The sequence below is a fragment of the Opisthocomus hoazin genome, chromosome 8 (genome assembly GCF_030867145.1).
Source record: "Opisthocomus hoazin isolate bOpiHoa1 chromosome 8, bOpiHoa1.hap1, whole genome shotgun sequence".
Taxonomy (NCBI): Eukaryota; Metazoa; Chordata; class Aves; order Opisthocomiformes; family Opisthocomidae; genus Opisthocomus; species Opisthocomus hoazin.
The window spans coordinates 13,427,008-13,443,331 of NC_134421.1; the positions used below are offsets into that span (position 1 = coordinate 13,427,008).

The 16,324-nt window shown below is 42.9% G+C and overlaps 2 protein-coding genes across 2 annotated transcripts in view; one reads left to right on the forward strand and one right to left on the reverse strand.

The window, feature by feature from the left end:
- The window catches only part of LOC142362320 (bactericidal permeability-increasing protein-like), a 26,992-nt gene extending 22,383 nt beyond the window's left edge, over window positions 1–4,609 (reverse strand). Inside the window, exon 1 of the mRNA XM_075429545.1 lies at window positions 4,477–4,609. Coding sequence (XP_075285660.1) covers window positions 4,477–4,609 — 133 coding nt within the window. The remainder of the gene's footprint in view (window positions 1–4,476) is intronic.
- On the forward strand, window positions 4,553–15,347 carry FBXO7 (F-box protein 7). The gene is made up of 9 exons (XM_075429483.1): window positions 4,553–4,811; window positions 5,898–6,198; window positions 8,128–8,355; window positions 9,736–9,877; window positions 11,107–11,190; window positions 12,312–12,404; window positions 13,344–13,520; window positions 14,197–14,234; window positions 14,610–15,347. Exons 1-9 carry the CDS (start codon window positions 4,690–4,692, stop codon window positions 15,012–15,014), a joined length of 1,590 nt encoding a protein of 529 aa, XP_075285598.1. The 5' UTR covers window positions 4,553–4,689; the 3' UTR covers window positions 15,015–15,347.
- Window positions 15,348–16,324: the final 977 nt, after the last annotated feature.

A 16,324-nucleotide genomic window follows, 5' to 3' on the forward strand; every position in this document is an offset into this window, starting at 1 on the left:
TTCTCAAACATGATAGCAAAGATAGTGTCTACCCAACCTGAAGTCCAGAAAGAGCACTTTAGTTTCACAAATATCTCTGCTGTTATCACAGAACTGGGACTGGATTTTTCAGTTTCTCCTTTGATCAAGAACATGTAGGCTTTCTGCAGCTCACTCAACAATGTCAAATCAAAAAGGACTCAATAGCTGCAAGATTTAACCCTTCCTATACACTAGTATTCCATATGGCAAATCTCCCCTGAGGGAAAAGGAATACAAAATTTATATGGTTGATGATAGGCGACATATGGGCAGGAATGCTTAAAGAAGTCAGCAAATGATACAGACAGGAGTTTGCTAAGTAACATAAAAGCAGGTGATCTTCACCTCTCCACAACCATTGCAAATACCCACGGAAAAACTCCAGTAAGTTCCTGTTCCTGGTTTCTTCCATTCAGTGTTGAAAGCAATGCTATCCACTTCCCAACTCAGGATGCAGCAGCCGATCTAGCTCAAAGAAATCTTCAGTCAGAATCCACAGGAAGCAACGGCCACCCCTGCCCCCACAGGTGATATTTGTGAGAAGGTCTGGGACCCCCTAATCTTTCAGAGGCTTTGCAAACACACTGTGTTACCACAGCTTTTCCTGAGCACGGCTTGCCTACTGATGCCCTTCATAAATGCTTTCAAAGCCTTGGAGCAGAGTTGCCAGAGAATTACTAATCTGTGCCAGGCTGCAAAATAAATGACATAGCTGCAATGCCTACAAAGAAACTGTTAACAATAGATAACCATGTTGGGAGGCAGTTGTCTGATGAGCTGACGGAAAAAAACACTTTCCACTGTTTGGATCCACTGAGTTCACGTTGCTGACCTCTGTAACTGCCCTATCCTAGCACCTGAGGCAGGGCCACTAGATTCATTTTTTGCCAAAGTCCATTTAGCAAAAAAAAAATCAGTGTTCTTGTTCTAGGTCTGCACTGCACACTGCTCTCACAGCTAAGAATGGACCTGGGTCCATCATTTGCGTGGGTCTGTTCTAAGCTTTCTTCTCTGCTTTTCTTCCAGTTGTTTGGCTCACTCACTAGTCTCCTGTGCAATCATGCAGTTATTTTCAAGGAGTTGATAGCAGGATGAGGCGCTCCCTCAACCTGTGCAGCCCCCACCCTGGTTTTGTATAAATTGCAGTCCTGTAAGAAGTCGCCATGGATTCCTAGAACGTGGATGCAGTAACCTCACTAAGAAAAATCTGACCTCTTTGGTTCATCACAAGACATAGGAAATCTTCCTCTGAGAATCTTCCTCCATGGGTGGAGCCTCTTTTTACTATGCTGAGAAATGTGATTTTGGTCTGCTAATGCAAAGATACCAAATTCTGTCTTTGATGTGCCACTTCAAGGACTTTTGCTCTGCACACAACTCTTAGCAAATCAATACTGTAAAGAAATATATAAATCCAAGAAAACGTGGTGGTAGCTAAATAGGTCTGAAGCAATCTGGCAAACCCCAGAAAACCCACTGAAAGGTCCTTTGCTCCACATGACCAAGATTTTCATCACAAACAGAGAAGAGCCACATGAGCAGACTTCAGCCACTGCTTAAGGTGACCCATCTGTAGACAGCTAACCTCAGATGGTATAAAGCAGAGCTCCACTAAATGTATTAGCTACAGACCACTAGCATAATGGGCTTTAAGATACCTTTTAGGAGTAAAGTTGACCACCATCAAGCTGCAAGGAGTTAGGAGGTTCTTTCCACTGGCTTTGATTTGAACTTCCTCCCCCACTGGCACACTTAAAATGGGACTTCAGACTTTCACTGATCTCCTGATGATACTCCAGCCTTCACACATTTCCCATTCCACCATCTCTCACATCTTTCAGCGTGACCCTAGTCATTCAAAATATCAGTATCAGAAAGGTTAATATATACACATACGTATTTATTTATGTGCATTATGAAATACACTCTTTGTAGTGGCAAAGACAGAAAGAAAAATAATGGAAAAGTTCCACTGGCTCAGAGCTTTGTTACTACACTTGGCTTTCACGGAAAAAATAATAATTCCATGAGGTATGCAACTGAACCAGAGAGACCTTTACTTTTTATAGTTCTCCTCTGCCATGGGAAGTTGACTGCAGGTCAACAGGACTACAGCTATAATAAGTTCCAAATTTCTCAAGAGAAACCACTAGGGCTATCAACAGGGTTTTACATCTTTGGCAGAACAGGTTCTACTGCTTTGTTTTAAAGTGACCATGTAGGGGCAAAAAACCCTCAGTGAAGTGCTTCGAGTTGAAAACCACATCATCTTCAACAACCATTCTGAGTTACTGATAAAGAGCTTTGTTTTGTCACCAAGACATTTCCTTTGTCACCATACCGTACATTATTTTAATGAATTAGACTTAAAAACGTTCACCATTTCTGATAAGGGTGAACTATGCTGAAAGTCAAAACTCTTCTGTATACAACCATTTCTTTAAGCTTGTAAGCACACAGGTTTCCTGAACTATTTTTGACACAGTGCCCTTCTCAGCCTGCAGCCAACTTCATATGTAGCCATTGGAAACGTCCTGCCCGCAGACTGAGACAAAATGAAAACAGTGGAGAAAAAAAATTACTAATCAAAAACAGACCTTTTAGAAAACTTGTGTGAGGGAAAAAAAAAATGGTGGTTTTGAGTCATTTGAAATTTGCACAGACAAACTTGAAAACTGTGGAAAATGTTTTAGCCTTTCATTGCACTTGTCTATTAGAAGGTTTTCCTGTTTAGTACTGCTGTGTGGAGAACGTGTCTAAACCTTACAGTGTGGCACAACTTGTGAAAAGCAAAGGAAAAATTAGCGGAATGCCAGCAAAAATGCTCACTTGTATATGGTGTAGCTCGTTACTGAATGATGATACTGCAGCCAGCTCCTGAGAAACGGAACCATTTTATTTCACACTACTTTAGCTTGTGCAAGCTACTGAAATGCTGCCTCTGCTGAAGCATCAAACTGTAGCCATGAGCATTTCTCATACAAGGAAAGCCTCCTCCACCCTTCCTGAAGGGCGCAGACTAAGCTGCCCTGGAGCCAGTGGGAACACAGGAGGTGGCCGGGACAGGGACAACACTGCAGGCCGAAACAGAGCAGGACATCCATGGCCAGTGGAAAATGGTCATGACGTTGAGGCAGCAACGTGACTCACTTCGGATTCAAACCTCTTCAAGAGAGGAGAGCAGTTTCTGACAGGCATGGTGCTCTTGATCCCTCCTCAAGTGTTCTCCTCCTTTTTGTCCTCTTTCTCCCTGCCTTTGCCACCTCCACTGTCACCCCCCGCAGCAGCCTACCCTTCTGGAGTTGTCCAGGAGGCTCCATTTGATGATGACAGCAGAAGCACTTCTCCAACTGGGGCAACGGCAAAGGGCGCTAAAGCATCTCGGGAAATCACTTGTTTTAATGCTCGCAGTTCAGGGCCCAGTATGTAACACCCAGCTGATTGCCATGAGCATCAGCTCTTCCACTGTTCAACGAGTGGTATTCTTCCATTTCAGCAGTCTCTTTGCCTTTCCTTTTATCACCTTCATCAATACAAGCCTCTCCTTTCCACTGAGGAATTTATAGACGTGGAAAACAGATGATGGGTGCCCTTCAGTGCCAGACGTATCTGACAGCAAACTCTAAAGTGAAATGAAATTTAGCAACCGCATTTACCTGGGTTGGATGACCATGTTCTGATGGCATAAAGGAGATTTCGCCCATAGCCCAGAACAGAATTCGTGAGGTTTCAATTTCCTTTTTCTGACTGGCCCTGTAAGTGCCGAAAGGACACAGACAGGGCTGTTCCTATGAATGTAAGATTAAGCCATGTGAATAGTGCCACAATAAGCAGTTGTATTTGGTGGCACAAGCTAGGTCTTTCAACTTCACTTTACCTAGTGTTACATTCCTAGAAAGTACCCCAATTTTCCTGCACCTCACCTTATTCCTTTTGTAGAGAACTAAGTAAATTGTATCATTAGAAGGGAAAACAATCTGAGAATAAGCATTGCTCTGTAGTTACCTCTGAATTCACTGCTCTCTGGAATTTAATGTAATTCATTAAACAAAGTAGAAAATTAAAATGTGCCTTTTACATCTCCCCCCCATTGACATTACACTTCTATAAAGACTGCATTTCTACATGAAGTCACACAGACTTTGTAACATGATCCAAGGGGTGCAGAGGAACCTTTTTTTGATTGTGATGAAGCAGAACTAAAGCCAGTAACATGAAGCTTGTTACACTCTTGTGTTTTCGGTGAGATTGAGTGCAAGTGTTAACCCATTACCTCCGAGATGACAATTCAGCAGCCTGCCTTAAAAATAACCACGTTTCTGTATCAAACCGAACCCTCCAGGTGACAGCACCCTCCTCCAGGCCCTCCCCTAGCGCCCGTATCCAGGACGCATGCGCAGTCCCAGCCCGAACGCCCACTCATCGATGGCGGCCGGGCGGGGCCGCCGCACAGACCACGGCGTGGCACGCCGAGGCACCGATCGGGGGCGGGGCCGGGGCCGTGCGGGCTGAGGCGGCGCCTCGCCAACCAAAACAACGACACGCCCCGGCAGCCCTTGCGCCGCCTTCCCGCCGCCAGCGCCACCATCGCCGCCGGGGCCCGCTCGGGGCGTGAGGCGGGCGCGGAGACCCCCCCCCCATCCCCCCCCCGCCGCCGCCGCCGCCGCCATGAAGCTCCGGGTGCGGGTGCAGAAGCGAACGGCGCCGTTGGAGGTGCAGGGGGCGGAGCCAACGCTGGGGGAGCTGCGCGCGCAGCTGCGCCGGGCCCTGCTGCCCGCCTGGGGGTACAGGTAAGCGTGCGGGGCGAACCATCGCGGGGTGGCGGGGGCGGGGGCCGCGCGGGGCCCGAGGTGGTGGGGCTGTATCGCGGGGCGGGGCGGGGCGGCCACCCCCTACCCTGTGTGGGCGCTGCCGCCCCCTGCGGGGCGGGCGGGGGAAGGACGGGGCGGCGGGGCTCGGCCCGGCGGCCGCGCTGGGGCCTAGCCGGTTTTGCTTCCCGGCTGTTCGGTGCGGGGCGGGAAAGCGAAACCGTGGGAGGTGCCGAGCTGTGAAATGGCGGCTGGCAGCTCGGCCAGAGCCGGCTGGGGATTCCGCGCGGCCGTTCCGTGGCGAAAATGGCCGCAGGGTGTTAGTCCTACAGTTTTTTTAGGCTTCTCGGGGAATCTCTGGGTTTGAATTTCGTGAGCGAAGAGCAGAGGCGGCAAAACCGCCGTGAGAACCGCCGGCAGCAGGGGCTCAGGGCCTGGTGTCGGCCCGAGGGTCCGTGGGCCTGCAGCCGGGCGCGGCCTGCCGGCGGGTCACAGAGGGGTCTGGAGGCACCGCTCGTCTCCCCATAGTCAGCGTGTGCTATAGCTGCTTCCGTGCTAACCAGCGGCATTCCTGTTTCGGTTTTGTTGTTTGGTTTTGGTGGGTGCTTGTGCTGAAGCACCTTATCACCATTACTTGCTGCAGGGCAGCTGCTGACCTGTTGAAATGAATGTTTTGCTTAATCGGAAGACAAGGTGGTGGAGTCTGCAACGCTGTTTTATTTTGAAATGATCTCAGCCAGTAGTTTATTTAAGGCTTGTTTTGCCAGGTGTGATGCCTTTTTATTTGGAGGGTACTTGTTTGCTTTCCTTCGTAACTGTTTTATGAGCAATTACTGTAAATTAAGATATACCTACCAAGCAGCTACCACTACGTAAAACATACTGGGAGAGAAACATGGGGGAAACAATTTTGTACCATATTTTTATGTCCCTCTTCCTTTGATATGTAGTTAATTATTAATGGGCTAAAACCCACAGCATAGTATTACTGTGGTATGCAGTATGCATTTAGAACTATACCTCAATGTGCAGCCAACCATGCTTCCTTTTTTCTTTTCTTTTTTGCAGTTCTGACACTGAGTTTTCAATAACACTGAACAGAAAAGATGCTCTCACAGAAGATCAGAAGACTTTAGCTTCATATGGGATTGTTTCTGGTGATTTGATATGCTTGTTACTAGAAGAAGCAGATGGACAACCCAGCCTACCTCCTCTTCCTCCTCCTGCTCCTGCCCTGCTTGAGAATGGTCATGAGCCGTCCACCTTGATCCCCAACAAAAATCAGGCCAACAGTCCAATAGAAGAAGGTCGGAATGAGCAATCTGACAACCAGAAAGCTCTGGTCACAGTTCACAAGAGTGACGAGAGGGTAAGTACACGAGAATTGCCCTGTACAACACAAGGCAAAAAAGAAGATACCTTCTTGTGTCAGTTACTGTACTATATAGTAGAGAATCTTTTCAGGATATTTAGCTCATTATACTTGGCTGACATGTAGCCAGTTATTTGGATGGATATTTGTCTCTGTTCATTGTATGTTAGATGTGACACAGAAGCTAGTTCAGAGACCCTGAGAGGTTTCAGGTCTGACATCTTTACAGGATTTAATGTTTTTGCTGGAACACGCACTTCCCATAAGGAAGTTAGGAGTGTGTTTCTTACCTGCCTCCGTGCTGTTTTCTAGAGGAAACTGATTCTGGGTACTGAACAAATGCAGCAGGCACTGCCTGTCGGCAGCACCACCCAGAAGATGAGTGTACGATTCCCCTCTGATGGGTTGTAACCATTCCCTGTGATTCAGACAGCCTGCCAGAGAGTGAGACCTGTCTGTCTTGTGCGTGGAGGTTGTGTTGCTGAGGTGGCTTCTTCCTCGCGCTTTGTAAGTGTGCATCTGTATGACCCTGTAGGCTCCGTGCAGCTGCTAGGCACATTTTTTCATATTAGTCAGTGGTTTGTTTCCCGTGTGACAGTGCATAGAGTAGTTAAGCAGGTAACAGCTCCCACCAACTGCTGGGTCCTGTGGTGAATGGAGTCTCCTTAGAGGAGACTCTGCAGGTACAGCGTAGTGCCACGATCTGTCTTGTTACACAGTCCTTTCTGTTTTGGACAGGAACTTGAGCAAGTAGTGTTTTTGTTTTGGAACAAATTTCAAATACAAAATGTCCCTTGATGCAACCTTGATATGAGGTCTTAAAAATACTATTTTAATGTATGAAAATTAAGATTTAGGTTAAAAAGAATTGTAAATAATGAAATAAAATGTAGCTGGGCTGTTGTCCCATTGATTCTTGTCAGGAGCAATGATCCTTATGTGGTGCTGTGGACATCCAAGCTCCTTACGTCTGTCAGTCAGACTGTAGTAAGCTGTGCAGAAGTATCTGTTTCATATTTATTTAATATTGGAAGGCAAGATGAAAGATTCTTACATCTTTCACCACAATTTTGGAGGAAGATGGCAGGAAAATTTCTAAGCAGCTAAGTGTCATTGTAGAAGAGCTCTAGAAGTCTGAAAATCAGCGGTTAACTGGGGCTATGTCCATTGCTGTTGATAAGAGAAGGGAAGTTCCACAAGTTGATGGCCATGCCAGCCTCATACAAACATAAGGGTGTGTTGTACGGTTGGGCGTGGATGTGGGGGACAAATAGTTACAGCTTGTTTAGACTTTTTTTTTTCCCTTTCCTGACGCTTGCCTTGGGTAAATCTGCTTGTAGTTTTCATTCATTACTTTTTTTAATGTGTCTGTGAGTGATTTTATCAGTTAACATAACAATATGGTGTGATTTTGACAGAAGAAAGGAAGTCATGCTAAAACCACAGTGCGCCTCAAGTGTCAGCACATGTATTCCATTGAAGATTTTTTTTTTCCCTTGCTATTTAGGCCTATTGTATTTCTAAGCAGTCCAAATTATCATTTTGGTTACCTACTGTGTGTGTTGGCTATAATTAAATAAATGGCGGTACTACAGGGAGTAAATTATTCCTGTGTATGTTGTGAAAATTCTGATGAAGTTTTAATAAATTATCACTTTGTCTTGAAGTAGTATATGCAATCAAACGACAGACCCTTCTATTAAAGGCTTGCGTTATAAATATCAAAAAGCACAGAGGCTATGTGTATAATCCCAGTCTCCAGCTGGGATGCTAGAAAAGGGAGATGTAATCAATCTGTAAAACTTGCATGAGATATCAGCAGAGTTGACATGGTGTCTGTGAGGACTGGAATAAGCAGACGAATAATATTGTTGTATATAGAGGTGTAATTTTCTGAATGAAGGTGTGTTTTGCTTTCTCTTGAAGGCAGGATCCAGCCTAGAATTTCCTTCTGAATTAGTCCCAGAAGATGTTGACCTGGAAGAAGGTACAGGTTCCTATCCCTCCGAACCCATGCTGTGCAGTGAAGCCGCTGATGGTGAAATACCACATTCCTTAGAGATGCTCTACCTTTCTGCTGAGTGTACCAGTGCCACTGATGCCTTGATCGTTCTAGTACATCTTCTCATGATGGAGACAGGCTATGTGCCTCAGGTAGGTGCACAAGCAATCAGGAAGTTTCTTGGTCAGTATGAGAAAGCTGTGGAGTGTCGTGGGAATGTGTGATACAAGATGCATCTGAAGATCCACTTCTGGTTTTGAGTGTGTCAGCAGCAGGGGCTACTGAAGTATCAGCTTCTCTCCTTTGCCTGACCAGTAAGCCTTAAGGCTAAAGACGAGAGCTGCTTGTAGGTGTGAGAGAAGAGGCCTGTCCCCGTGTTTGTTGCAGTCCTCAGCCTAACTGGGACCCAGCTGATAACCTCCTGTTCCTGTTTTATACTGTTGAGCTTCTGTAGTTGTGCTCAGATTATACCACTTCATCAAAGCACTGCCTGAAGCATCAGTGTCATCTCAATGGTGTCAATGGTTAACAAGGCCTAGGTCTGACAAAATGTTGTCTCCGATTCCGTATTAACTTTAGCTGAGTTCAGTTAGGCTTTTGTTCCAGTAACCTACAGAGGTATCTAACTCGTAGTCAAGCACCTATGGCAGTACCTCTGTACAGTGCATGGATTCACCTTTTCCCTTTGGATTTTCAGATATGCATTGTATGTTAACTAATACATGGCTAAACATGCAAAAATATTTGCTTTCAGGGAAGGTGTTTAAATTCTCATGTTTTTTCTTGTGGTGAGGCTAACCAAGCACATGTAGGGGGTCAGTTTAGGTGTCTGGTTGACCAGTACAAGTTTAATATATCTGCTAAGTTAATTGCATTCCTGTAGCCTGAAATACTACCTGAAGAGTACATTTGTCACTGGGAAGAAAGTTTATGTCAGTCAGTAGCCTTGGAATTAAGAAAGACGATTGCTGTGCAGATTTAAGAGGAAAGAGAGAGAGTCTGCTTGTGCTTGTGATTATACTGTGTCCACCTCTGGGATTCCATTTGAGCCTTTTCATACTGAAATTGAAAGGGAAAAACTATTAGTCCACTCAGGTATTTGAATGGATTTCAAGATATGATTCTTCAAGCCCTGTCAGACCTTGTAAGTTCACAGAAAAGGTGCAATAACATGTTTTCATGCAGTAAATTAATATATATGCAGGAGTTGTTAGAATGCTGGAAAAAATGACAGAATGAAGTACATGTCTCAAAGAAATAGGTGTGAGTCTGCTCACTGAACAACCCTCCCTGTCAGAAACTGGGGCAGAACAAAAAAATTACTGAACAACTCCTTAGATTTGCAGTTAGTCTTGGGGAAAATAGTATATAGTCATGCAATTATAGTCTGTACCATAATGTGCATTGGGACTAAACTAAGATTTGAACTGCAAGCGGCATTCTGGCAGTTCCTAACTTTTAATTCTCTTTTTTCACCCCTTAGTCTTGGTACATTGCTGAAGTATGGCACTGTTATTTCTGTGTACTTTTAGGGGACAGAAGCCAAGGCAGTGTCTATGCCAGAGAAATGGAGAGGGAATGGTGTTTATAAGCTACAGTACACGCATCCTCTTTGTGAAGAAGGTTCTGCTGGTTTAACTTGTGTGCCTTTGGGAGATCTTGTTGCTATTAATGGTAAGTTAGTCAAGTTTTTATTCTGGATGCCCATTGCTAAGTATCACCATTGTTTAGCAAGAGAGAACTTAAATGTGCTTTTGTGCACTCTTATTTAGAACTGCACCTTGATTATCCAGGTTGCTGAGGTGCAAGAGATGCTGCTTCCTGCTGGTGAATGTTCTTGGCATTTCCTGTCTCCCTGTTAACTGCTTCTCTCCTTCTAATCATAACAGGTCAATCCTTAGGGGATTCAGCTGGCCTTTTCATTGCAATGTTGTAGAAATCTGTCTCTTGTTTCCTTTTATAGGAACTTTGGTATATCTTGCCAAACGTTAAAAGAGATAGATTTGCTCCAGTTACAGTATTTTATCTTGTCTCATGTTCTTTGCAAGACTTACAGACAACTTCCAGACTATGTATTCTTTCGCTTTAATGTATATTTCCTGTAGCACTGTAACAGTTTCACTGTGGTCTCAAAAATGGTGTTTAGTTTAAGCTATTCAGTTCAGAAAATTTAGGGAAAGTCTAATTTTTTGAAGCAACTTCCATATCACTTGGTGGGGTTTTTGAGGTTTTGTGTTTGTCTTTTTGTTTTAGGTTTTTTCTTTCTTTTTTGTACTTTATTTAGCATTTGAAGAATTACCCATTTTTTTGGAGAACCAATATTAAATTGGCACTTCATTCTAAGTTCAAGATATCTTTGACTAAAATTTTGATTTTTTTATTTGTAGAATTGTAACTGATTATGCTATATAAGCCGTTATGTTTTCTCAGAATGTGTACACATTTTGATCAAATGTTTTAACCAATCAAATGTTGAAGTCAGGTAAAAGTTAGATTTAGGACAGTGTTAAAGCTACCATGCGTATAGTGTTCTTCTAGTAAGCTTGTTGAGTCTTTCTCTAGTTAATACTTCTTTAACAACTGGTTTGTAATAATGGCTTGCTGTGTACCTCGTTTAGCTGTGTTACATCTCTTTCCACGTGATAGAATTGTTGAAGGCAATGCTTAGTTTCTGTCACCAAGATCTTTGTTTGTTCCCTGCTATTTAAATTCTGTTTGTTTTTTCTGAAATTTTAGTTTGTCTAGCTGCTTGCTAGAGTTTGGTATTTTCCTTGAAGGAATCTGGTGAGGGAGGAAAGTAAAACACCTCCGAAGGGCAAGGCAGTAAGGAAGTGATCATTTGTCATCTCTGTGTGTTTTAAATTTTGAAATGTCCTTTTTTTTTCTCCCCTTTATATTTGCAGCAACATTAAAAATCAACAAAGAGATAAAAGGCATTAAGACAATACACTTATTGCCAGCATCCTTCGTTTGCTTTCAGGAGACAGGTATGATTGAGCTATGATATTCATAGTACTAAACTCAAAAGTAAGGAAGTTACACAGTGAGTAAGGATATACCTCAGTAGGGCACCAAATAGGTAAAGAATAACAAATAAGAATAAAAATGTGGTTACCATTTAGGTGAGTCATAGCTTTGTGGTAAAAGGAATTCAGAGTGTTGCCGTTTACTTATATTTTGCTAATGAAACAATTTGAATTCATTTGATTAAGTGCGTAAGGAAAGAACTTTGCAAAGCCCGAGTCATCCTTTGGCCCATATGCCTGTTATTTATGAGGTCCTAAGTGTATGTGTGAATCACTGGGGCAGCAGTGCTGGATTATATGCCCTTTCTACCTGGCAGTTCAGGACTTCAGAGGCTGATGGTACCTATGCTCTTCTTGTGGCACTGTATTTGTTATATTCTTTTAGTCAGAAAACGTGTGCTGACCACATAGCGCTCTCTCCAGAATGTCAAAATTAGAGGGAGGATTAAGGCGGGGGAGCAGAGAAAGACCAATCCTTGGTGAGGATCCTTGTGAGCACAGACCTAACTAGCCTTTTGCTCTCTGAAGTGTCTATAAACTGCTTTGTCGACAGTTGAGGCTTACTCAGTCATACACTATGTCCTAAGTAGCCTCAGTCGCTGAGGTACCAGTCTAATCGAAAGGCTTTAGAAGAGTAACTGAGCACTGAAATATGTCTGATACAACGGTAGAGTCTTCTGGCTCCTGTTTCTTTAGAGAACAGCGTGGAAAAACACCCCTGTTAGAAAAATGAATATTGCAAGCATTTACAACATACATGCATGTTACATATGAGCTTTGAAATCTGACAAAGGAAGCTCTGACAGCTCGAGAGTAAGTTTGTTTCTGAAGAACTCAAGTATTTCTCCTAATGGAGCTTTTTAAGGCCAAGAGAAAGCCTAGTCTGACCATGGAACTGGCCTGTAGTTTGCCAATGAATTATTTATCGCATGATTGTTACATTCTAGCTGCAGAACTGCTCCCATCAAAATTACAAGCAGGTTAAAGTTCTGGTTATAAGAAAACCAGATTTCTTCTGCTCTTGTATAATTTTTGCATCATAACCTCCTGAAGTTATGCTTTTTACCTCTCTTCTTTGATAGAAAAGGTTGCAGGTGTTTACAAAGACCTTCAGAAATTATCTCGTCTCTTTAAAGACCAGCTGGTTTACTCTCTTCTGGCTGCTGCCCGACAAGGTAAGAGAAAATATTTGCAATTAGAGATGGAACTTCAATTTTGAGGATAGAAGGAAGTGGGTCTGTCTAAAGCCTTGAAGGAAAAGTCTTAGAGACTGGGTATATAAAGAGTGATCATAAAGTAATTGATACATTCTAAAGAAATTACATTAATCTTTGTATCTCATAAAATGTTAATATAATGATAGTTTCTTGGTTTTAACTTTTGATTACTCTAGTCTCACTTAAGACACTGAAATGGAGTGGCTGTTTTCCACATTTAGTGATGAGAAAATCATACCACAATAATTTTGTGGCAGTGGTTCTGTAGTTTTGATCCATTTCTTTGTCAAAGCAGAAAAATTTATATAGCATCATATTTGGAAGTCTAACCCCAGGAATTATTTTTTCTGTAACTGGTCATTGAGGGCTTGGAAAGTGTGGTAGGAAGTAACCCAAGCTGGTGTTTGTGGAGCAGTGGGAAGCCAGGCTTCCTCTGCACAGGTATTGCCATAAAAGGTCTCAGTGTTGTATTCTGAGGACTATTCAGTGGCATTGCCTCTAGACTTCAGTGCGGGAAGGTTTGATGTGAAGCGTGTGCTCTGTGTTTAATGTGGGTTTTGTGGGCTAATGAAATCAGGCAGGTCTTTTTTTTTTTTACCTATTTCTTTGTTCTGTAGCCTATAAACATAGTTAGATGTGTGGAACGTTTCTTAGGCTTACAGTGCCCAACAGTGGTCAGTATAAAGTGCCGTTTGTGCTATTTGTGCACTCTGTAAATGTACTTAGAGTTGCAAGAGATCTGTTTTATAAGAAGTCATGTCACAGTACTTTGAGAAAAGTGGTGCAACTCAGGCATCAAAGGGAAATGACTGAAGGGAAAGATTATAATGTCCATTCTTTTAGGGTCTCTAGACTCTGCACCACTTAAGTAATTCTTCTGTTTTCTTCACTTTGTAGCTCTGAACTTGCCAGATGTGTTTGGGTTAGTGGTCCTTCCTCTTGAGCTCAAGCTTCGGATTTTCAGACTTCTGGATGTCCGTTCACTCATCTCTCTCTCTGCTGTTTGCCGTGATCTTTACACAGCTTCAAATGACCAGCTTCTGTGGAGGTTTATGTATCTGCGAGATTTCCGAGGTAATGTTGAGACTGTGGTCTTCGAATTACATTCTCAGGTGAACAGAGAGATTAGGTCTGACAGATTTTTTGATAAGAGGCTCCTCAGGCAACCACTTCTAATTTTTAAACACTGTAAGTGCAGTCATTTGTGATGCTAATCAGTACGGTTGGTCAGGTGTAATTTAGGTGGGTGCACAGTTTTCTGCCGTGAAAACTGGTGACAATCTGCTGAGCCATTTCTGAGGGACCACGTAGTTCTTCCCATTGTGCAGACTTGCCTTGTTTTCATCTGTTCCCTGGCTACCTTGGTGTACTGGCTCTTGCAGATATTAGGAAGTGGAGGGAAGAGGGATTCCTGCTATACTTTGTCACAAGAGATTGAAGAAATATGGTGATCGAGGGAAGTGCTGTCAGAAGTCAGATGGGGACAGTGTTTCTGGGATTTCTTAACTTAGCAAGTTTTGGAAATGATGCTTTACGTAGAATGGGTGTGGATATGGAATGGACATGGGTATTGAATAGGCCTGGAGCTTTATGTTTTTTAAGATGCATTGTTTATATGAAAGATGTATTGACCAAAAGTGTTTTTTCATCTCTTGATTCTTCTGCAAGTTCTGACCAAACTGTCAACATCTGTGGCATGAAAGCTACTTAACATAGATTGCTCTTCTTAATTTTTTGCTTCTCTTTGTAGATCCTATTGCAAGGCCTCGTGACACAGACTGGAAAGAAGTAGGTGGCTTTTTTGTATAATCTCTCTGAGGTTAGTCTCCACAGGCTAATTTGAGAATAAAGTATAGACTTTGGAAGGCAGTAACTTTGAGTTAAATTTTAGTTTAGAGGTGTGGTGTTCTGCATACACATTGAGTTTGGTCAGAGTAGGAGAAAACAGCATCAACAAGTTACATAATGCATGCCCAGTATGGGGGTTAGGGGTCTTCTAGAGGTGCCAGATTTGGTCTTTGGCCGACAGGGGAGTTGCTATTCTGGGTTTTCAGACTGGTGAGGAGTGATTTTCTGAGATGTGCTGCAGAACTGAATGCAGTTGCTGAAGCTGGAAGACGGAGCACTTGCAGAGCTTTAAAATGCCTTTGTTTCTGTCTGCAGCTATACAAGAAAAAGTTGAAACAGAAGAAGGAGGCCCTGAGATGGAGGCATATGATGTTTCTGCCCCCTACACCTCATCCAATGCCTTTTCATCCCAACCCATTCTATCCTAATCCCTTTCCTCCCAACCCATTCCCATCAAACCCAATCTATCCCCCAATGATCATTGGTGGAGAATATGATGAGAGACCAACACTTCCATATGTTGGAGACCCAATTAACTCACTCATTCCTGGCCCAGGAGAAGCACCAGGCCAGTTTCCTCCATTCAGACCACATTTTGACCCAATTGGTTCCTTGCCGGGAGCAAACCCTACTCTTCCAGGACGACCTGGTCCCAATGACAGGTTTCCACCTAGACCCAGCCGGGGCCGCCCCATGGACATTCGCCGTGCGTTCATTTGATTGCTGCTTTTTCCTTCAGTGAGTTTTCTAGTCCCTAAGCTTGCTTTCTGACTGCAGGAGATTGCAAATCCCAGGCACTCACATCTGCCTTCTCTTCCAATTGTGGTAAGACCATGTGTGCATGGTAATGTTTCAACCACAAAGGCTGGGTTTGTTTTATGGTCTGGTAGTACTGCACCACCTGGCACTAAGGTCTATTTCACAAGGAGCTACAACTTAGAACAGTTTGTTCTGCTTCCCTTGCCCTTAATCATCTGTGAAGTGCTACTTAGAGACCAGAAGGATACCGGCCAAATACTTACTGCGTCAGATAAAGAGCACTTTAAATACAAACCGTATACTTGTTTGTCTTATTTGAAGAGTTTTATTAAATTGCTGGGAAAAATGATGTTGTTTCAAATCTGCCTGGCTAATAATCTTTATCAACAAAAAAAACCTACCGTGTTCCAAATAGAACAGGATGCTACCGCTGTTATGGTAGATGTGAGTTTGTAGAAATATTCAAAGATGACATTCCCTTTTTCCTTTAATGTTTTATTAGGTAAAAAGCATTTTTGTATTGTTACTTAATACACAAAGAATACAGGGAAGGGAATTTCTTTACAATGGAAATATTAGAACACATATCAATTCATTTTACAAACAACTGAGCAAAGTCATGCTACAGTGCAACTCAGAATTCTGAACAGAAGCAGAGCAATTTTACAAAGAACCAGCAGCAAAAGTTTTGTCTTTCTCCTTGACTTTACAAATAAGGAGCTGTAGTACATGGCTGCATTTACTGTGTGTGAGCTAACACTGGTGCAAAAATAAATGTTTCCTCTCGCCTAACTGAAGGCATTAAATAGGTTGACCTGGTTGCAGTGGAAATGGGATCACAGCAGGAGAAGCAGGATGAATTCTCTCACTTTACTGCAGTAAATTCCACTTAATTCCATTACCTAAGTATCAAAATATATCTTGCCAAGAGGAAATGTGTTGTAGCATGTTATGAGCACCTTTCAAGTGTTGTCTTAATAACTCATGAGCATCTAACAAGACCACTGTTAAAGTGTCCTGATGAGATCTGCAGGCTGATGCTGGAGCTCAATTAAAGGAAGACTGGAATGACTAAACTTTGATGAAACTCTTCATTTCTTACATATTTTTTGAAGATGGATTGATCTCAGTGTTTCTGTAAATGTGAATGGTACTGATGACTGTTGTGATAGCTGATACTATTTTCTAAAATATTTTTGAATTTCCAAGAGTGGAAATGGAATGACATTTCCTATTAAATACAAGCTCTTTAATCGGTAATGCTTGTGTGC

Excerpts from the sequence above, each read along its gene's own strand:
- FBXO7 (XM_075429483.1), top strand. The coding sequence starts at position 4,690 with ATGAAGCTCCGGGTGCGGGTGCAGAAGCGAACGGCGCCGTTGGAGGTG. Across the intron at positions 8,356-9,735 it reads AGACAGGCTATGTGCCTCAG|GGGACAGAAGCCAAGGCAGT; the intron begins GTAGGTGCACAA and ends GTGTACTTTTAG. Across the intron at positions 13,521-14,196 it reads GTATCTGCGAGATTTCCGAG|ATCCTATTGCAAGGCCTCGT; the intron begins GTAATGTTGAGA and ends TTCTCTTTGTAG.